Genomic DNA, 21,545 nt, shown 5'->3' on the forward strand with positions numbered 1-21,545 from the left:
CGGGGCCGCCGCGGCCCCGGTGCCGCCGCCGCCCGGCCCGGGGGGAGCGTCTGTCTGACACCGGCTGCTGCTCCCGGCGGGAATCCTGCAGTCCTTGGTGGAGGAGAAGTAGGGAAATAATAAGAACCTCTTTAATCAAAAAGAAGATAAAATACTCCCGAGTTTTAAGCATTTCCCTCCACATTCCTGGGCGTTCTCTGCTTCCCCTCCCGTGTGAATCAGCACTGAGATTTAACATGAGCCCCAGATGAGTTTCAGGGTTCAAAATATCCTTTCTCAGGAACAGCTCCCTTTTGTTGGGATAAGCTTTGAGGAACTTTCACTTCAGGTCTATTCAATACGGTATTTTTCCAAACCAGGTGTCAGGCTTGTCTTCTAGCTGTGCATCATCATGTTCTGTCCTTTCACACCGAGGAGGTCCGTGGCATCGTTCTGCTTTTGAGAATAAAATTTTAAAGGGCAGTATCTTCTAAAAGCAAATAAACGTACCCACTTAATCTTGTTAAAAGCAAGACAGACCTATGCCATTCCAGAGGTAGAGGGTGGGGGAAGATGTAAAGCAGCTATTAGTCGTTATGCTGTGAAACAAATGACTGAAACAGGTAAGAGCTGCAGTGTCCACAGCAAAACAAGGGCAGTAGAAGTGCTGGCTGGTCCAGGCTGCCATGGGTGTTCAGAGTGCTGCACGGTGTGCACTGCCCAGCAGCGTCAGACCTGGGGATGGAAGTAGGCCCTTCAGTCAGGGAAGAACACCTGTTGAGCTTCTCCTGGCTTTGTGGGTAGCTTTATTCTGTAGATAATCAGAATGTAGAGAGTTGAATAGTGATGTCATTGCTGGGTGAGGAATGCATATACCAGACAAGTTCTTTGAAAAATAAAGGAATTTGATGACAGCTAACAACTTCTGCAGAGAGGGAACGTGTTTATTTGACATAAACCAGTTTCATCACGTCTGTTTGTAAACAGATACTGTTGAAGTCAATGTTGAAACTGATAAAGAAACAATAAAAAACTAATTAACTTTTTGTTTTGTTTAAGAGCAACTCCTACCAGAGTTATCCAGCATCCTTCAGCAAGTGAGACTATTAACTATGATGTTAAGGTTTTTGGATCCTCTCTGCCGGTTAAGGTTATGGAAGCCCTGAAGAAGGCTGATGGTAAGAACTGATTTTATCTGTTATTTTTCTCATGAACATTGATAGGTGAGAGAAGTATTAACATATTGTTTATGCCATTTAAATGCTGACTTTATGGTGGGAACTGAAATGTTTATGTCTTGGTTTGAATCCAACTTAGGTAACTATGTTACTGTAGTTATAATAACCCCCGTGGATAATAATAACCGTGGATGCATGTAAATATCCTTCAGGTGCTGTCTTATCCAGGATATTGTAAAATCCCAAGGTTGTAAAGAAAGCCAGTACCAGTTTTTAGTAACTTTTGGACATTGGTTCTTTCACACCTTCTGGAGGTGTTTTGATTCTGTTGTGTCCTGAAGTGGATGCTCTGATTTTTTCAAGTTTATTTTTAAACCACATTTGTTATCACTTCTAAAAGTCCCAGTGATACAGACCTTTCCCTGAGTTCAAGAAATTGTGCTCCTATTTTCCTGTGGATAAGATTTCTTTTCTTAGTAGATGCAAGAGGAACCAAAAATACACATCTGAAAAATAATCTTTAGGACTGTTGTAAATTGGTTGAAATGGCTTCTAGGATCATCTTGCTTTCAAAAGTTTGGTCTTCTGTCAAATGGATTTTTAAACTAGATGTAGTAATTTGGTGTCGTAACCAAATACATGGGAATTCTAAGATGGAATTTAATTTAATAGAAAATATAGTATTTTCATATGAGAATGGAAGTGTGTTTCTTTTGAGGTTACTCTGCAGTGTTTTAAATATCTGTATGCTTGTAAAAAATGACTTTTTATGTAGCTGATGACCAGCTGAGCGTTCAAGTGGATGAAAGCGGATGGGCCTGGCTAGTCCATAAAGAGAGGCTGATTATTTGGAAGATTGGTCAATCTCCAGTAGCTAAGGTAACTGAAAGATCAGGATGGAAAAACTTGTATATTTTATGCTTGTTGAACAAGTTGTTTTGCTGGTTTTTTTTGAAGCAAGAGTTTCTTTATAGGTTGGGTTTTGTCTGGTTTCCCTCAAAAGCAGCAGGGTTGGTATGAAGTCATACTAACAACAGTTACTGAAACTCAAGGTTTTGAGGGAGCTTAACATTTTTATATTCCTCTCTTCATTTTTAATTGTCACCATAACACTGAGGTTAATTCTTTACATTTTAATAGGTCTCTCTCTTATGTTAGATAGTCTTGATAAAGTTTATTTTAATAGTTAAAAGCCAATTGATGTGTTACAGATTGGTTTAGATTGTTCCAGGACTGGCTTGAAACTTGTCAAAAAAAAAAAAAAAAAGTTGGTTTTAGCTGTGCTGGACATATGTTTCATCTAGGTTTCTTATGTCTTTTTTTTTTTTTTCCCTGCTGGGCACTGCTTCTTTCAGCATCAGTTCAGTGAATAGTAGGTGTGATCAGAGGAAATATGTTGTTATAAAATCAGTATCTTTCAACTAGTGCAACATATGCTAATTATACAGATTCTGCACTTAAGAGTGGAGTGTCAGGTGTATGCATTCTGGTTCTTGTAGAGATTTTTCAAGGGATTAAAACTTTACTGATGGTTTAACTTTGTAGGAGGGAAGAGAGGAGTGTTTCCCCTCTCCACTCTATTAGTACGTCATGAGCTTTTTCAAGCACTTCTAGTTCAGTTTTGTTTTGCTGCCTTATTAGCATATTGTATTAAGGAATGGTCAAATAATTGCATCTCTGAAAAAAAAAAAATCAGTAACCTAAGTGTTGTGAGAAACACTCGAAAATAAGAAAACCAGTGATGTTTAAAAATGTACCAGTAGGTGATTTTTAGCTGTTTGCTCGTTGAGACAAGCTTGTTGAGAATGTCTTGTGACATTCCTTTGGTTCCCTTACACAGTGTCTGGGCTAGTGGATAATTCATTTTTAACAGGGTCAAAAAGTCTAAAGACTTTATGGCAGAGGAATAAGTTCTTCCACTCTTATGTTTATTGTTTTTCTTTCTTTCTTACAGTTATCTCTGTGCAAGGAGCTGCAGCTGCCACCCAGTGACTTCCAGTGGAGTTCTAGTTTAGCAGCTATATCTTGTTTCAGTTCCTCAAGTGAAGCACCTTCTCTGCAGGTGATCAACTTTTAAATTTTTTAGTGATTAAACTTTTAGAGTAACTTGGAATATATTCTGGTTTATGAACCAGTTATTTGAAAACTGCATTGATGTTGTGTGATCTATTCTAAAGGTCAGGATTGATAGTTTGCAATAAATATGTTTGAAATAAACAAAAACTGCTAGTCTTTTCCAATTACACCATTTACATGTTGTAGGATCAGATTAAATAATAGTTTTCCTAAGGATTTCTTGGAATTTTTTCATAAACTAAAATGCACTAAAGTGAAAAGTATTGTGTTAACAAACAATGGAGCAATCAAATATTCAGTCTAAACAAGTGCAATTTAAATGCATGCTGGCTGAAAAACGTTGTTCAGCTGTGGTTTAATTCTAAGTACACACAGCTGAGTAGCAAACAGCAGCCCCCTCTCTTGGCTGGGCTTTATAAGGAGGCTGGTGCTGGAAATACAGATGATTTAATCTCTTTTGACTGATTACTTTCCTGAGTGCCTTGTCATAACATACTGTCCTAGAGGGGGAGGTTTGAAGATCTGTCGATTCTTATGAAAGCATGTTAATGTGTCTCTTACTATCATTCCTGAAGATAAGAAGCTCTCATTTTCAGCTTGGGTGTAGTTTTCAGTTGCTATCTGTGGTGCTCTAATAATAAACTGGATAAGCAGTTGTCCTTGGAAGGAAGCAGCAGCACAGAATATGTCACGGGATCTTTTCTTTTGATTTGCTATTGTGTTGCACATCCAGACATCCATGCACATCCATAAAAGCAATCTTGGTGTATTGTGATTAACTCATAAAATTCTAAATGCTCTATGACTTAGTGATACCCAAAGAAGTTCAAAAGAAAGTAATAAACATAAACAAGATAATTTTTTTTAACTTCATCTTTGTTTAGCTTGCAAGCTGTGCATGGATGCTAAGATTTTATAAAGTGATGCAGAAATAGTAACAGTAGAAAATTATTAAATAATGAGCAGGAATCCTTTAGCTGAAGTGCTTTAGCTAAAGCTGCACTCTAATTATTACCATCTTGCATGTTCTGTTAATTATTTTCTCACTTCAAGTCTCTGGCAATAATGGTTGCGACCAGCGAAGGTTCTGTGCGCTACTGGCCCAATGTTGCACATGAAAGTTCTTACACGGAGACTTTTACAGACTTTGGAGGAGCTCTGTGCAGTTTCCTAACAGCAGTAAAGGTATAGTACAGTGTGATTTATACTAAAATACTGATTTACTTCCTAATTTACGAATTAATAAGCATGCTCCATATTAGCAGTCCTACGTTCTGAGGAGAAATTTCAGAGATAGTCAGTGAGCATGATGATCTTAAGTAGCAGAGATGACTGATAGTCACAAATAATAATGTTAGAGTCGGGGAGGGTTGCAGGATTCAACAACAGGGTTAACAGGACTGGTTTGGTACTGCAGCTTATGAAGAGTGTCAGTATTACTACTGTGGTTACCTCCTGTGGTAGAAACCCTGCTGTAACATAATGGAGAGCTGCTTCATCTGAATCTGCAGAGCAGGCACTCAGCATTTCGTGGCTTAGCTCACTAGTGACACTTGGAGAGATTTTGGTATGAGAGCAATGAACAAGTATATTATGAATTTTTCTTAGAAAGTCTGCATTCTGCTGTTTATGTGCCTAAATGGGGAAAACTCAACATTGATTATATCAAAATACAATTTGTGTTACAATGTGTTATCTTCAAAACTAGTTATTACTAATTAAATTACATTTTATCTCATGACCTTTTCAACATCTACTGTTCATATCCTGTATTACAAATATTCTTTTAGGGCATCTGCATGTCATAAATGTTTGTAAATTTAATCAGAATACAGTGATCTTAAAAATTAATTTCTTAAGAGTTTCAAGGTGTTAAGGAACAGCAATATATATCTACCATATTAGAGTTGAATTGTGCTCAGGTTTCAGACAGCAAGATGAAGAAAGCAAGGTCTTAAAACAAAAGTTATAGTGTACTTAATAAGACTTCATGTTTTAAATGCGTGTGTGGAAGTTGAATGTTATTCATGATTCAACATGTGAATGTTTCATGTTGTAATGTCTGTAGAAATTTATTAAATGTATTTTAATATTTTTTTAAAATATGGCTTAAAAATGTATGCTGTGAACTTTTTTCTGCACTGTATCAAGCATAGAGAATAATGTGGAAAAATTGTTTTAACAACCTTTTAATATGATAAATGCTTTCTTTTTTTATTATGTATGTTAGCTCCCAAGTATTTTGCATGCCTTGTGTCTTGTTGTGGTTTAGTGTTTACCCTGTAAGCTGACATAAAGACATTTTATATGACAATAGAATTGTTTCAGGAATGTGGTTTTCATTTTTTTAATACTGCTGTTTTTTCTTTTTGTCAGGGAGGAAGCTTTATTTTATCATCTTCCAGAGGCCAGCTAGTTCGTTTGGTACCAGATAGTTCTGGCAAGATTCATCAGCATACCCTGCCTCAGGGTCAGGGCATGTTTTCTGAAATTGGTAGAAAGGTTTCTTCTCTTCTGGGTATTTTGTCTCCTGGACATGATGATGTGGTAAGCCTGAAAAACACTCATTTCATAATCTGCTTTCCTTTCTCTCTGTAATTTTTAGCCTCGGTGTTTAAGAAAGAAAAACAAAAAGACTCTGTAAGGATGTATGATCATAAAAAAACCCAACAACAACCAGATACAAGACTCAGTTCATTTTTGTTAGATTTATTTAAAATCTGAAAGAAGACAGAAACCAAATCAATCTGTGCTTTGTAAAGGAGAACACTGACTTGCTCTTTAAATCTGGATAAAAGGAGACTTTAAAGTAACATTATTTCCTGAGGAAATGAGCAATGATTCAACATCTTGCCTCTTTCTAGTAATACCCTCCTACTACTTGAAGAAACTAAGTTATCTGTAAGATTACTTTTCTGATTTAGAGTTGCTAAGAGTTGGTGACTGGGTTGAGCTTTGTCAATGAGCTTCCACAGAAACTGAAAGAAAGTCTGAGAAACATACTATAGATGTTCTTACACCTATGAAATTTCTCTTGTAAAATTATGGTAATACTCTGATCTTGTGATGTAACTTGTGTAGGTTCCCCAAGGAAGTGATTTTTTTTTTTTAATTATTTTGTGTGTGTGTGTGGACTCAAAGTGGTGTAAGCTGTAACCAAGTATTAAGGCTGTGCTTTAACCTTTTTAGTTTTTTCTTTTTTAAATGCAGATCTCTAATGTTCTTTGGGATAAAGAAAGCTCAAGTTTTTATATGCTGACAAGTTCAAATCTACACAAATGGGAGATTGATGATTCATCAGAACGTTACATTCTCAGCTGGGATATCAACAGGATCCTGAAAGAACATATTACAGATGCAATTTGGGTAGGATCCAACTTGCTGGGAAAGGGTTGGTGTGTTTGTTAAATTAATAGCCTATTTACATATAGCTGTAAGTCAAATATATTGTTTTTTAGGGTTCTGAAAGTAACTATGAAGATATTAAAGGAGGAGTAAATATACAATACATGGATTTGCAACAGAATCGGTAAGGAAGTGCATTTGAATCTGGTAGGACTTATTGAGATAAATTTGTTGAGTTGTCTTACAAAAACTTTATGTAAGTAATTGCAATTTTGTTTTCCTTCAGTGCAGCTATTGATAATACAAGCACGTCATATTGGATAACTGTGTTATCCTATATGTCATGCTATCATTATCGCTTTAGCATTACAATTTCATTACCTTAGAGTTATTCCTTTCACTTTTTTTAGTGTCACTTTATTGGGTTTGAGTATTTATTTTGTCTTGGTGTTACAAAGATGGCAAGTAGGCAGTTGTAACTTGTTCCAGCAAATGCAGAGAATTCAGTATCTCTTGTATTTAATTCATAAAGTTACATAAAAACAGAACTGCTGTGATTTGGAGCTTGAAGGAACAAATGCAGTCTTTCTAAAAAAATATATATTGGAAAATATTTATCTGCAATTTTACTTAAAGATCTGGCTTTGTGAGTGGTAGAGTTTGAGCAAGTAAAATATGAAATAATAGTCTCTCAATGGTGTGATATCTGTTGTTGAATAGTGATGGACTGGTGATACTTGCTGCAGCATGGCATCCTGGGGATCGTCCATGTCTTGTCTACTACACACTGATAACAGTAGAAGATAAAGGCTACCAGATGTCTGATGATGTTGTTGTGGAGGTCACACAGTATAATCCATCTTTTCAGGTATACAGATGAAGGCTCTGAAACTGAGTTAAGAAAGCACAGTCATTCAGAATATTCCTCTATGTAAATCAATTCAGATTTTTTTCAAGAGGAAAATGAACTTCTGTTTCATAAGGTTGTTCTCAAAAGTATGTGTTTGTAGTATTTTTAGGAAAATGTATACTAGCATCTTTTAATGTTTAATAGTAACTGTAGGTAAAGTTCATGCTTTATGTTTTAAAGTATAAGATTCAACAGCCTTGAAAATACAAGTCTGAACATGTCATTATTACTGATTTTTAAAATTTTTTGTCCTGTAGAAGTTTCTACTGATTAATTTTACAGTATATTCATGGAATCAATTTAGAAAAGATCTCAGAGTCTGTCAAGACTCTTGTTGCAGGACAAGGAGTTAAGAGCCCTATGTTTTGGTCATTGCTGGACAGTCGGCTGGCTGGGATGGGAGGACACACTGGTTGTTGTTAGTGTACCTTGCATGTGCTGTCTCTTCTGAAAGCATAAACTTTGGCCATTAACTTCCTTTGGTAAACTTTGTCCACTCTTGCCTCTCTCCTCCCTGCCTGTAATAGCATCTTAAAATTGAATCTTAAGATGAAAGGAGAGTGTGAAAACTGTAGAATAATTGAGCTGTTTACATACCTCTCCATGTGAAATCAGCAAGAGTTTAATATATATGGAAAAACAAAAGCCCAGGTTCTTAAGTTTTAGGGAAAATTGAAAGTGGTTTTGTTTGGCTTTTTTTTAGGTTGTAAGTTATATCTGTATCTTGTTAAAAACTGAAACAAATTCAGGCAACTCAGATCAGCCTTTAAAATGTTAAATGTTTGTTTAAGGTTCTGGTTATACATGTGGTATTGTTCATGTGTGACACTTTCAGTCAGAAGAGGAAGTGTTGCGCTGTCTAATAGTCCCAGATTACTTCAGCCATGCTGCTTTCCTCTATAAGGAAGATGAAGTGTTTGCTTGTTCCACTGGAACTGGAAGGATTTCTTTACCACAGGAGAAAATCATATTTGGCATACAAGGTAACTTGCAGGGGAAAACAAAATAACCACATGTTGTTATTTTCTAATGGAATGTTTTTATGGTATTTAGATTTCTTGGAAAGCAGAATCATATTTAGGCTCCTTTTTCTCTTCATTAAACCTTTCAAGTTGGGAGTTTCTCATGATTGTTTGGAGAAGACACAGGCATGACATGAAGTATTGTTACTGCTGACTCCACAGTGTTTTGAATGACAGTGAAGTAGATGGCAAATCCTAGTACATGAAAGGGTGGGGCTTTTGTTTGTGGGGTTTTTTTGCCTTTTTTTTCCCCTTTCCGACATTCACTGTGGATTTTTTCTAATTTTTTTTCTTGAAGTTAACTTTGTGTTAAGGCTCAGCCTAAAATTCCTACTAGCTGCCTGCATCAGAGGTCTCTAAATATGTCACCCTTGACCTCCATAGGTGTTTTCAAGTAGGGCATGCACAGTGGTCCTTAGATAGAATTTAAACCACCTGAATCTTGGGTAGTTTATTTTGGTTTGGGTTTTGTTTGTTTGGTTGGTTTTTGTTGTGTTTTTTTCAACTTGCAGGATCTGGAAATCCGCATCTTGAGCTAGGTGGGGTTGTTGAGCCTGGAGAGAAGGCTCTGGGGAGACCTCATAGAGGCCTTCCAGTACCTGAAGGGGACCTACAGGAAGGCTGGAGAGGGACTTTTTACAAGGGGCTGTAGTGAGAGGAGAAGGTGTAATGGATTAAAACTGTAAGAGGGGAGATTTGGGTTAGACATTAGCAAGAAACTTTCTAGTGTGAGGGTGATAAGACACTGGAACAGGTTGCCCAGGGAAGTTGTGGAAGTCCATCCCTGGAAGTGTTCAAGGCCAGGTTGGAAGGGGCTCTGAACGACCTGGTCTATTGGGAGGTGTCCCTGCCCATGTAGGGGCATTGGAACTAGATGATCTTTAGGGTCCCTTTCAAGCCAAACCATTCTATGATCCTATGAAATAGTATCCAAAGATTCTATAAGTCTGGTGCAGTTTTCAATTACTGTTTGTTTGCTCATGGCAAAATTGAATAATTGTCTATGAAACTGTTTTAAAGTGGAATTTATGTGCTTTTTTTTCTTGCTTCTCCCCTCATCTTAGGAGACAGCATTTTAGGAGCAGGTTCCTGTACTAGCCTCCCCATCTTCTTTACCAAAAAAAGTGGACTTATCACCATTTTGTCCAGGGAAAACATTTCTGTGCTTCCTGAAGACCTTGAAGATTCCCTGTCCTCTTCTATTGCTGGACCAAGAAGTGAGGTAATGTTTGTTTGCTTGATTGGTTGAATACTGCAGGTAGAAGTAAAAGGTTTTTCTGGCAGTTTTGAATTTCCACTGAGGAGATCCTAACTTGTTTACATTGCAAAGGTTTTTGTTTTTTTAAATAGAGACGCAAATGCTTGTAATGAAGGCAGTTTTCAAAACCAAATAAATTTTACACCACCTGCCAGTTTGAGTAGCTTTCTTAGTTTGCTTTATTTGGAAGTCTTGATTTCGATGACATTTATGTTTCTCTTATGTAGATGTATTACTGTAGGTCACTAGGACTGATACAACAGTACTGCAGAGACTCACTGTGTTCTCACTTTTTGGTCTCAATAGTTTCTTCACTCTTTTGTGTCTGTTCCTTTGTGCATGTAATAGGTACTTTTTTGTTATCACTTTGTGAAGAGCTTGGAGGATAATATGGGAAGGGCTGTATGTGGCTGAATATTGTTTCTGGTCTATTTTTCAGTACACCCTTATAAAAATATGTTGAAGTATCTTTATTGCTATTTTATGCAATGTGCATTTATTAAGCTCTTATTTACCTCAGATATGTATGTGTCCTGGAGTGGGAAGGAAGAATAGGAAAGTATTTTCTTACATTACAGTAAGAAATGTATAAATTCTTACAGTATAAATTAGGAACTGTTTTGATGGGGTAATAGTGAGTTTTCAATCCTTACTCCAATTAAATCACCTTTTAAATTAGTTATTATTTACTAGTAGTTTAGTGGAAGACCTTTGTTGCGATTGCTGAGATTAAACTATATTTTTCTTATTAAACTAATCTCTAATTCGGTTTGTCTGCCCTTATATTGTTTTTGTCAGTTATAGTACTCATTAATACCTTTTAAAGTCTGTCAGAAACACTGGCTTTCAGATAAAATACTTTAAATTGCCGTCAAAAGTTTGACTTGTGAAATAAATTGGCATAAGTTCTTTTCTAGTTTGTGTAAATTTTATTAAAATGCTTGAGGTTTAGCCACTGTGTGACTTCCATTGTAATGTATCTTATAGGCTTATGTTTGGCTTAATAAACACAACCAGGTGGCATTTTTATTTTAAATCTATGTTGTGGCTACTTAGAAAAATTGTTTTCATGTCATAGTGAAGTTTGTTATTTGTCTTTTGAGTTCTTTTACTTTGCATTTTCAGAGCCCTGCGTTTGATGCAACCAGTAGGCTAGAAGTTATAGCTCAAGAAGATAAGACTAAGTTACTGAAAGCTGCTTTTCTACAGTACTGCAGGTAGAAATTGCACTTGATTTTTGAGGCTGTGAAATTCCTGCTGGCACTCTGATATGGGAGTAAGAGATTGTCTTGATAAAGATACTGTTGTGCTATTTTAATTAAAGCTATTTTAATGACACATGCACATCTTTATTAGGAAAGTGTTGGATACATCTTGAACTTGTAAAGGAGGGACACATGCTAGAAAGGAGCAGATTTCTATAATCTCAATGACTTTTCACTTTGTATAAATTCTGTGGTATTACATTACTGCCAGTAAAATCTTTAAACTTTCTTATTTTGACTTCTGTCAAATAAGTAGTGTTGTTAAAAAACATTATTTCATTCTATTCCTCATTTTTGCTTGCATAGCTGTTTCCAGTAATACTTTCAAACATGTTTAATTACTATTTATGTGGCCATGAAGAGTAACTAGCATGGCAGATTCTGTGGCAAGATGATCTCTTCTTTTGTCCAATTGACCGATGGGGGGGCAGTGGGTCTGGAAGGAAATACTCTTCATCAAACTATCCTTATTAAAGCAACCTGACTGTTGGGAGGCATCCAGTGCCTCTGAAAGTTTTGATGTTGAGACAAGTGATGTAAACAAAGGAGGAAGCAGAGGAGATAAGAAGATAAACAGAGCTGTAGACTTAAATTAATTCTATCTAGAGGGAATTGTTTTAAATATGTATTTATTTCTATAGAATCATAGAATGGTTTGGGTTGGAAGGGACCTTCAAGATCATCTAGTTCCAACTCCCTTGTATGGGCAGAGATACCTCCCACTAAATCAAGTTGCTCAAAGGCCCATCCAACCTGGCTTTTAACACTTAAAAAGGGAAAGTTCCCAACTTTCCTGAACAACCTGTTCCAGTGTCTCACCATCCTCATAATGAAGATTTTCTTCCTAATATCCAGTCTAAATCTACCCTTTTCTAGTTTAAAGTACCCCTTGTACTATCTCTACGTGCCCTTTTAAAACCCCCTGCCCAGCTTTCCTGTAGGCCCCTTTCAGGTACTGGAAGGCCTCTACGAGGTTTCCCCAGAGCCTTCTCTTCTCCAGGCTGAACAACCTCAATTCGCTCAGCCTGTCTTCATAGGAGAGGTGCTCCAGTCCTATAATCATCTCTGTGGCCCTCCTCTGGACTTGCTTCAACATCTTCATATCCTCCTTATGTTGGGGGCTCCAGAACTGGACACCGTACTCCATGTGGGGTCTCACATGAGCAGGGTAGAGGAGCAGAATCACCTCTCTCAACCTGCTGGCCATGCTTCTGATGCAGCCCAGGACACAGTTGGCTTTCTGGGCTGCAAGAAAAAAAAAAAAGGGGGCACTGAAAAAAAACCACAACAGCTGCTTTTTAAAAAAAACAAACAACACAAACAAAAACCCTACAAAAACCCTCTTAGGACTAATCTCCTTAAAGAATCTTTAAACTTGGAAAGAACAAATTTAATATAACGGGAGGTAGGAGTGCTTTTGACATAGAGGTGTGAGGTAGAAGATTATGAAGGGGATTAGGTACATATAATAAAGGATATAAAGACAAGTTCTGTAAAAATGCACAGAATTTAGGAAGAAAATCTACATGTGATCAGAAGTGGACACGCCAGTAAGCAGAACTGCTGCTGAAGATGGCTGTAGTCTTGAGGGGACTGCAGTAGCTAAGGTCTGAGACCACAGATAACAAGTATTAAAGTTGGGTATCACTGAGCATGTGAATGGTGGGGTTGGAAACAGGGTCAGAAGGAAGTAGTAAAGAAGACAGTGTGAAACAGTATGAAAGTTCAAGGTTATTTTGATGAAAATTTAGGTTATATTTATGAAATAAGAAAAAAACAATACTTCCATGTGTATGGTATTTATTCAGATTTTTCCAGAAAAATAGTATGGTTAAATGAATGGAGAAATCTTCCACAGAACAGATGTAGCACTGGCCTGTCCAGATGGTCATGCAGAGCAAATAATGAAAGGTTAATAGAAGATGCAGTATATTCCAGTTTTTTTAAAAGCATAGTTTAGTTTAGTAGGTCTTTGTGCTATTTCTGGATGTGCTGCTGTTTTTCATTTCAAGATACCATGATCATATAAACATTCAAACAGAAAGTCTCATGAAAAATATTAATATTTCCAAAATCAGATATCTTGAAATCACAGTATCTCTTCTCAGTTAGGGTATTATCTTTTTTAGTCACAAAGTCAAATTGGTGCATTTTGTGAATATTGCATACTGCTTAAATAGAGTTCTTCAGTAGAACTTCATATGTAGGAGGTTTAAGCATTTGGATGCTTCTTACTCTTTTATTTATTGACCATTATAGAGTAGGGTTCTCTGAAACTGTAGGAAATAAGAAAAATGTCTTGTAGTTGCTGACACATTTTCCTGAGAGCTTTTATTCTTGCTATTTGTGGGAGTGATTACATGTACTCTTGAGAGGATTTTACAGGAAGCAATAGAAATAGCTACCAGACACATCTAGACTGAGGTCTGCATGGTAAAATAACAATAATAATAGTAGTAGTAATAGAATGAAAAGTTACTTGAAACACTTCATGGTTTCAGTTTTTTGTTTTATAGATTGTGCAGCCTACTTGCTTTAAAAGAATTGGAATACCTTTTATCCATAATAAGTTTAAAAATAGGCCAAACAATTATTGATGTTTATAATCTAAAGCACTTTACAAAAAGCATGTCAGAGAATCCTACTAACTGATTGGTTCTTGTTCCTATAATCCTATCCATTGTTTATAGTTCATGTACTTTGTGTTTTGGGTTTTTTTTCAGGAAAGATATAGTCAATGCACAAAGCATGGTACTTGAGCTCTTTCCAAGTAATTCAGATCTGGATTCTGATGCTGAGCTGGACAGGGCAGTGACTCAGATCAGTGTAGACTTAATGGATGATTACCCTGCCTCTGATCCAAGATGGGCTGAATCTGTACCTGAAGGTAAACATAATGGTGGGGGGGCTTTTTTGTTGAGGTTTTTCAGTTTTAGTGCTAGTTGTGGTATATGTTGTCTATAGTACTCTATATAAAATTATAATTTAAGCTTTGCAGAGAAGGCACGGGTGTCCCTTGCACTAGTCCACCACTAGACATATATCCAGAAGAGCTAAAAGATGCATCCTGTGAGACTGCCAGATAGACCTGCAGTCTGCTGTGGTTTCTGAGAAGAGTACTTTATGCATGGAACACATAGTGTCACTTTAGTGTTTCCAGGATTCCTTGAATAGATATAAATTATTTTTCACAAATAAATATGTTAAGAGAAAGCTTATTTGCTCATGCTTAGCCCTTGGTAAGTGTGGCTGCACAGTGCCTGATAGGCTGGAATCCTGAGCAGAGTGAGCTTGTAGCCCTCTGGGGCATTGGTATTTATGTCTACCTAAACAAGGACTAGACCAATGTATTTTGGAGTTTTTATTGTAGATAAAGGATTAAAGCAGACACATTTTTATCGAGAAGCTTGTTTGTTTATGCTTCTCTGTCTTCTATGAAGAGTGTTAATTTGAAACCATCTCGAGGACCTCTAGGCAGCAGTTGCCAGTTAGTGAGTAGAGACTTAGTTTGAAAGTTCTTGTAGTAAATAGTTACAGATGGATGACGCCTCCTGCTGTTGTTTCTGTGTGACAGCCAGTTAGAAATTGTCAAGCATTGGATCCTTAGTATTTTCTGAATCAACTTTTATTTTTAATTCAGTGGCTTCTCTGCATTGATTCCTGGCTAAGGCAAGAAGTGAAAATTGATAGCTTCTTGGAAGTAGTCATGCTAATTTTGCTCCCAGTTAGAGTTATTCTGAGTTCTCGTATCGTGGTAATTTTTTGGCTTAAAGCATACTTAGGATATACACAAATTCTGAAATAGGAAAATCACTTGGGCTACATAGAACTCCACTGAGGTGAGATACTTGTTAGGATACTCATGAGGAATCTTCCATCATCCTTAGCAATTCCTTTGAGGACCTCATTGTCCAGATAGAAATATTAGCTGGCTTTTCAGATGCAAGCTCATTAAGGAAGAAGAAAAGTAGAACAGTGCTGGGCAACCACTTACGTTCCATAGTGGAATTGTAGAGGCAACACAGGCTCAATTTGGTCTGAATGCCTGTTAGCATTTTATTTTGTCATAGCTGGGGTCTAGAGCATAATAAATTTAGCAATAGCTAGTCCATAATGAAGATAAAAATTTGAGTCTGAATCCTACTAAAACTTGAACAAACTGGTGAGCTGCTGTTTTAGCAGCATAATGCATTGACAACTTCAGAATAGTTGTACTAATCTAAAGATAGTTGAGTTCTACTAAAGGCATTACCTTCAGCTAGGAGAGTTCAAAAACCACATTAAAAATAGCATGATAGGTCATATATAAGTATGTGTGCATGTATTTTAAAAATTACCATTGTAGAAGTTTATAGGAATATATTTACTTCAGGCAAAAAAAATAGTTGTCCAAGAAACTGAGGTATGAAGTGTCCTGATCTAAGACTTTTCTCTTTCTAGAAGCAGCTGGTTTCAGCAATACATCGCTCATTCTTCTTCATCAGCTAGAGGATAAGACAAAAGCACATTCCTTCTTCATAGAGTTTCTTCACCAGGTGAAATTCTACTGCTGTTTTGGTATCAGCGCGTACAGTAGTGTTCTTTTGCCTCAAAGTCATTCTTCTAGAACGACATTTAAGCTACAGGTTGTGTTTTCTTTCTTTTTTTTAATAAAAGGTTGGTATATTTGAGCGTCTGGGCAGTTTCCCAGTGCGAGGGATGCTGATGGCCACTCGGCTGTTGCTCTGCGAGCACGCGGAGAAGCTCGCAGCAGCTGTTGTCCTCAAGAATCACCACTCCAGGCTGCCTGACCTGGTGAATGCTGCTCTACTGGCTGCCTTGAACAAAAGGGAGTGTGACGTTCCGCCGAGTCTTACCCCTGCTGATGTGTTCTTTAGAGAGGTAAGAAACCTCTGATTTTTGAATCACTGTATAGTAGTGCATGTAGTAAAAGTTGCAGTGCTTTCATGCATACTTTGAAACTTTTCAATTCAAGTTCACACAGTTTCCCTTCAAATCGGGATGCCGTGGTACTGTTTTCCTCACTTCAGTGTACATACTTAATGTCTGCAACTGAAACATGAATTCAGATAAATTTCATGTAGTAAAAGTGAAGTTGTTCTGATTTCAATCAGCGTACATCGATGAGCAGTGAAGAAGACAATTGAAATTCTCTGGCACATGGGAAACAACTTCCAACTTGCCTTTCAGGTTTCAGCTGGTAATGGATATGTTTGTGCTCAGTGCAGTTTTTCTTTCTATCTTTAAGGTGTCCCAGATAGATTCCATCTTTGAATGCTTACTAGAAGAGGAGGAGCAAATCCTGAAGGATGTGCCTATTGAATCGATTGAGTGGGCCCAGATAGTTGTTGATGTGAACAACATCATTAAGGTATAGAACTGCATCAGATAAAACATTTGTGGGAGGGGAAAGTTAACACTGAAGAGCACTCAACTGTACTCAACAGTATGTCTGAGTTACTGATATGAGAACAGAAGTGAATGCACTTTTTACATGTTCAAGCATATCAGGAAGGAAGGAGATGGTCTTGTGCAGAATTAGGGACATAGCTTTTCCTCCTGAGCTGCTGCTAAGAAGAGTTTGAGAAGCTGCAGCATTGTTGGGAGTTGGGAAAGCAGGAGTACTTAGCAAAGAGTGAAAAGCTTATGCTTGAGCACTGAGGTTTCTTGCTCAGTCAGCATGTGCTCTTCTATACAGCTGAAGTTGTGGTGTAGAAAGAAGGGAGATATTAGAAGAATATTTATAAAATATAAAAGACAACCTCTTTTACAGTCTATGTTTATACAGGTAGACTTCACAGTGCTTATGTCCTTGCCTTTAAATAGGACATGCTACAGGCTGCGTGTCAGTATCGTCAATCTAGAGCTTCTTTATATAAAACAGGAGAGCTTCCAGAAAGAGAACCTGAATATGTTCCATGGACAGGTGAGGAATTAGCATTACTTGTTTATTAATTATTTATCCTAAAGAAAAATACTTTTCAGGAATTTCAGAACACAGGAATGTAAATGTAATGTCAAATTTACTGTTCAAAGCTGCTACAAAGCTGTCAGTAAGGAGAAGCTTGAGGTTTCATTTGGTAAATGAAATAGAATGAATCAATGAACACTTATTTTGTCCAGTGTTTATGATAATTCTTTAAAACTTGTGTTATAAATTTGACTATAAAAACAAAGTTTGAGAGACATAGCTAATTTATGGGTTTGGGGGTTTTTTGTGGGTTTTTTAGGTTGCTGTTGTTTGGTTTTTTTAGTATGCATTGTTTCTGGTTGGCAGACATGTGGCATGTATAATGTTAAAATGAATCATAAAACGTGATCTGCAACTGTCTTCTCCACTTCCTTAAGTGTTTTGCTTTGATAACATGAAAAACTGTCAACATTTGCAGAAGCAACCAATTTTCAGTTGGTGCTTAAGTTTCCCTATGGCATCTGCATCTAAAACACACTTGTTTAGCACTCCCAAGATAAAAATCTTTTGAAAAGAGGGGCCCATATGAGCCATGTATTGGTGTGTTATGTCTTTATAATTGCATCCAAATATTTAAATCAGGTTAATAGAAGTTGCCTTGTCCTTGTTTGTATTCCCTACTGTGCTTACAGATTGGGCAAGTGATTATTTTCTTCTGAAAAACAGTTGGTATTGATAATTGACATTGTAGATCTGTGTAGTCCAGAGAGTGGGTTTTCTTCTGTTCTTTTTCGTTTACTACATTCTGGGCATGTTTAATATGTAAAGATGGGAGTATGTGTTTGTTTTATAGTTTGGTTTTTTTAATAGTATTGCTTTGATTTTTAAAATTAAGATGTTAATTAGCTTTTTTTATTTTCTATTTTTTTTTAAATAATGTGTAGTAATGGTTTTGTTATAGTTCAGCATAGATTCCTTTGGCCATCGGATTACTGTTTTAATGTTGGCTGTGTTGCTTTCCCAAGCATCTAGTGGCCTTCGTGCAGCAATAATACGTCAGCATGGGATCATTCTGAAGATGGTGTATCCCCAGGTGGACAGTAACCTCCGTAGCATTGTGGCTGAACAGTTGGTGGCACTACTGGATTGTTTCCTGGATGGCTATGTTTCTCAGCTGAAGTCTGTGGACCGTCCTGCTGATCAAGAGAGATACAGCAGTGTGGAAATGGAGTATGTGCAGAAAAGATCAGAACTCTTGTCTCCTCTCCGTAAGTACTGTCTGTTTTCCTTAATGCAAGGATTAAGTGTTCCACTCAATGAGGAAATGATGCCAATCTGATGGAGTAAATTGCAGCTGTGTATGAATTCTGTTTGTCTATGTGTTTGTCTTCAGAGGATGAATGACTGTTTTTATGATTTAATGGGATATTTACAAAATAGCAACAGATTACAGCATTGCATCCTAGGCTGCACCTGTGTCCACACTTCTACTAAGACACACTGCTGCTCATATTTTTTTTCTTTTGATAATATTTTTCTGGCAGGAGTTTGTCTTTTGCCAGCTGGCTGAAAATACCTATAAATGGATTTCTAAATGTTTATATTGTTGCTAGTTGACATAAATTTATATGCCTTAAAGTTTGCTTAGCATTCGTCAACCAAAAGTTACTTTTCAAATCTGGATTATTTGATAATAAAACCTGATGTTAAATGTGTCAGATGTCATCAAGTCTTTAATAAATAATTGCAAATTAAGACCCCTTTTTAAGTGCAAATAGCTGAGCAATTACATTTTAGTAAGGTTATAAAGTTTAATTTTTTTCAACTAAAAACGAGCGTTACAAATGGAACAGTCCAATCATCATTGCCTTTTAACATTCTTAAACCTTAAGAAAAAAATCTCTTAAACTATCACTGTCACTTTTGTGAACATTTGTGGTTTCTCTTAGCTTGCAAATACTTTTTTATATCATTATGTTAAAACTAAAATTAGTATTTCCTTAAACAGAAACTTGCATGTTCTACCAACTCCTATGTATTTGAAACAAAATGAAAGATAGGATTAATATAATAATAAAAATAATAATATAATGATAAAATAATAGGATTTGTATTCAAAATGCGTTACCTTTACTTGTTCCATTTGTTATCAAAAGCCTTTGGCTGCTGCTTTTTCACGTTGTGTAATTAACATTAATACAGACTAAGTCACACGTTGATTTTTATTTTTTTCATTCTCCCACAAAACCCACAATGCTCATTTGCAGAGAAAAATAAGATGTGTACTGGTGACTTAGTACTCTGAATTATTTTCTTCCCTCCTGTACTGGGGAACAGAGGTGATAGGTATGTGAGCTTGCATGCGTGCACAGTATGGATACAATAAGGTCAATGTTTCTTTCAGAATGTGTGAGTATCTCTGTGATGTAAACACTTGAAACTTGTTTTCATTTTTATGGTCTCTGCTCTCAGTAATACAACAGCCAAAGATGAGCTTGTTTAATATTTTCTTTTTGGTTACTTAGTTTCCTTGGGGCAGTATCAGATGGCAGCTGCTTTAGCAGAGAAGTACTGTGACTTTGATATCCTGGTGCAAATGTGTGAGCAGACAGACAACCAGGCCAGATTACAACGGTACATGAGTCAGTTTGCAGATCAGGTAACTCTTGTTTTTTCTAATTCTTTTAGATAGTCTTTTATAATATGTTTGGATCTGAAATGTTGCAGATGTGATGACTGGGGGGGATGTATTTTTTTTAAAATGCATATATATTTACATATACATATGGGGGCAATGTAGAAAATTTAAGTCAAGATTCACTGTGCAGAACTCAAGGGTATATTTTACCCCAAGACTGCAAAACAAGTCAGCAAAAATACAGCTGCTAGTTCTGTGGACAGTGGCTTTTCATGGGACCTTTTTTGTACCTCAGATACATTGTCTCACTCCTAACACCTATTGGAACTTTGTGACTTGCTCACTGAGGTGCTGTAGTAGGTGTACTTTAGTTTGGTTAAACCAATGTAATACAAATTTAAGGATAATTTTCAAAATAGAAGGTTAGACTGTTAAATGTATAAATAAAAAAGTACTTAAGAAGAGTAGGAAGATTTCTTTCACTGCCCTGCCAGGTACTTGTTGGACAATTTTTAAATGTCTGTCAAAATCTGGCATAAAAACATCTGAGTGTGCTGAAAAACTGGAAAGCTTAAGAAAAGGCATTAGAGACTACTTGAAATGAGGTGGACTGAGACAAAAGATTCCTAATTTAAGAGTTGGTGAGATCAATTTGTGTAGTTTTCCATGACATCTATGGAAAGAGGAATACTGCAGTCTACAGGTTTCCTAGTCTACAGTACAGAATGGTTGTTTAATAAGAACAGGCGAAAGTATTCATAACAGACAGACATTATAGGAAATGGTTTTAATATTGAGAGTTAAAAATACACATACTGCCAAAGAAGGGCAAAAATTCTCCATTTGTTCTCTTCAGGTGTTTGATTTATTTTTTTTTAAGGGAAAAAGTAAGTTCTGAAAAGAAGTTGCTATCAAGTCTAATGGGTAGATTATCAGACTGGCAGCCTCTTCAAACTTTTTTAAGTCATTAATGCAATTAAAACTCAGCATTATTATAAAATTACTCTGAAAAGACCAAGGTAAATGTCAAACATAAACCCTGATTAGTTTATGTTACGTTGGAGTTTTTGAGGATAAAACAGGTGGTGTAGTTAGGGTTTTTTTTTATAAAGACATTATTTTTTAACAGTGACTGAGAGAAGGTTGTTCATTCAGTTGGAGACAGAAGGGAATGTTTCAAAACCAGTGACAGCAGAAGCAAACATATGAAAGGAAGTAGTAAGCACTAAATTCTGAGCTGGGGAAAAAGTTAAAAAATAAGACTAGAATGGTGGGTGATGTGATGCCTGTTGTCATTCTTGTGGTTAACATGAAGAATTTACATTTGGCACTTCTTTGCTTCCACTGAAAGATGATAAACCCTGCTGTAGGTATCAGCATCTCTTGCACTGTGGCTGGTTAAACCTTTAAACACTTTCTATCAGAACTCTTCATCAACAGTATGTGTGTGTCTTGTTTTGTTAAATGGGTTCTTACCATGTTTTTACCAACCGTATTTTATTAAACATTTTGCCTTAGATGACATGTGAGATATTTAAATCTAACTTTTAAAACCTACTCATATTCCTTTTCAGAATTTTTCAGATTTCCTGTTTCGCTGGTATTTAGAAAAAGGGAAGCGAGGGAAGTTGTTATCTCAGCCTATTGCTCAGCACGGACAGCTGGCCAGTTTCTTGCAAGCTCATGAGCATCTCAGCTGGTTACATGAAATCAATAGTCAGGATTTGCAAAAGGTAGGGGTTTTTAATACAAACAAATGGAAATATTTTATGTTCAATGAGTCAAGTACATATTCAGGAAAGCAAATTATCTAGTTCTGGCTCTTCACCATCAAAAGGAGACTAGGTGACTTAGGGAAGAGATGACAGGGATTATTAATGGAGTACAAAAAGCCTCCCTCCAGGCACCATCTGGTATATCATATAAGCCACTGCACCATGTAATGGAAATGAGGGCTGCTTTT

At 36.6% G+C, this 21,545-nt stretch overlaps 1 protein-coding gene across 1 annotated transcript in view; it reads left to right on the forward strand.

Moving 5' to 3' along the window:
* Positions 1-1,048: 1,048 nt before the first annotated feature.
* Positions 1,049-21,545, forward strand: part of NUP133 (nucleoporin 133kDa) — a 29,675-nt gene continuing 9,178 nt past the window's right edge. The window contains exons 1-19 of the mRNA XM_010004535.1: positions 1,049-1,157; positions 1,933-2,036; positions 3,112-3,219; positions 4,287-4,418; positions 5,610-5,780; positions 6,444-6,599; positions 6,692-6,762; positions 7,299-7,446; positions 8,324-8,471; positions 9,575-9,732; positions 10,894-10,985; positions 13,757-13,920; positions 15,474-15,568; positions 15,690-15,914; positions 16,282-16,404; positions 16,860-16,959; positions 17,970-18,212; positions 19,470-19,603; positions 21,157-21,315. Of these exons, the coding sequence (XP_010002837.1) occupies positions 1,133-1,157; positions 1,933-2,036; positions 3,112-3,219; positions 4,287-4,418; positions 5,610-5,780; positions 6,444-6,599; positions 6,692-6,762; positions 7,299-7,446; positions 8,324-8,471; positions 9,575-9,732; positions 10,894-10,985; positions 13,757-13,920; positions 15,474-15,568; positions 15,690-15,914; positions 16,282-16,404; positions 16,860-16,959; positions 17,970-18,212; positions 19,470-19,603; positions 21,157-21,315 (2,556 nt within the window). The 5' untranslated portion in view covers positions 1,049-1,132. The remainder of the gene's footprint in view (positions 1,158-1,932; positions 2,037-3,111; positions 3,220-4,286; positions 4,419-5,609; positions 5,781-6,443; positions 6,600-6,691; positions 6,763-7,298; positions 7,447-8,323; positions 8,472-9,574; positions 9,733-10,893; positions 10,986-13,756; positions 13,921-15,473; positions 15,569-15,689; positions 15,915-16,281; positions 16,405-16,859; positions 16,960-17,969; positions 18,213-19,469; positions 19,604-21,156; positions 21,316-21,545) is intronic.

The sequence above is a fragment of the Chaetura pelagica genome, unplaced genomic scaffold, assembly GCF_000747805.2.
Source record: "Chaetura pelagica isolate M959 unplaced genomic scaffold, ChaPel_1.0 scaffold9, whole genome shotgun sequence".
Classification (NCBI taxonomy): domain Eukaryota; kingdom Metazoa; phylum Chordata; class Aves; order Apodiformes; family Apodidae; genus Chaetura; species Chaetura pelagica.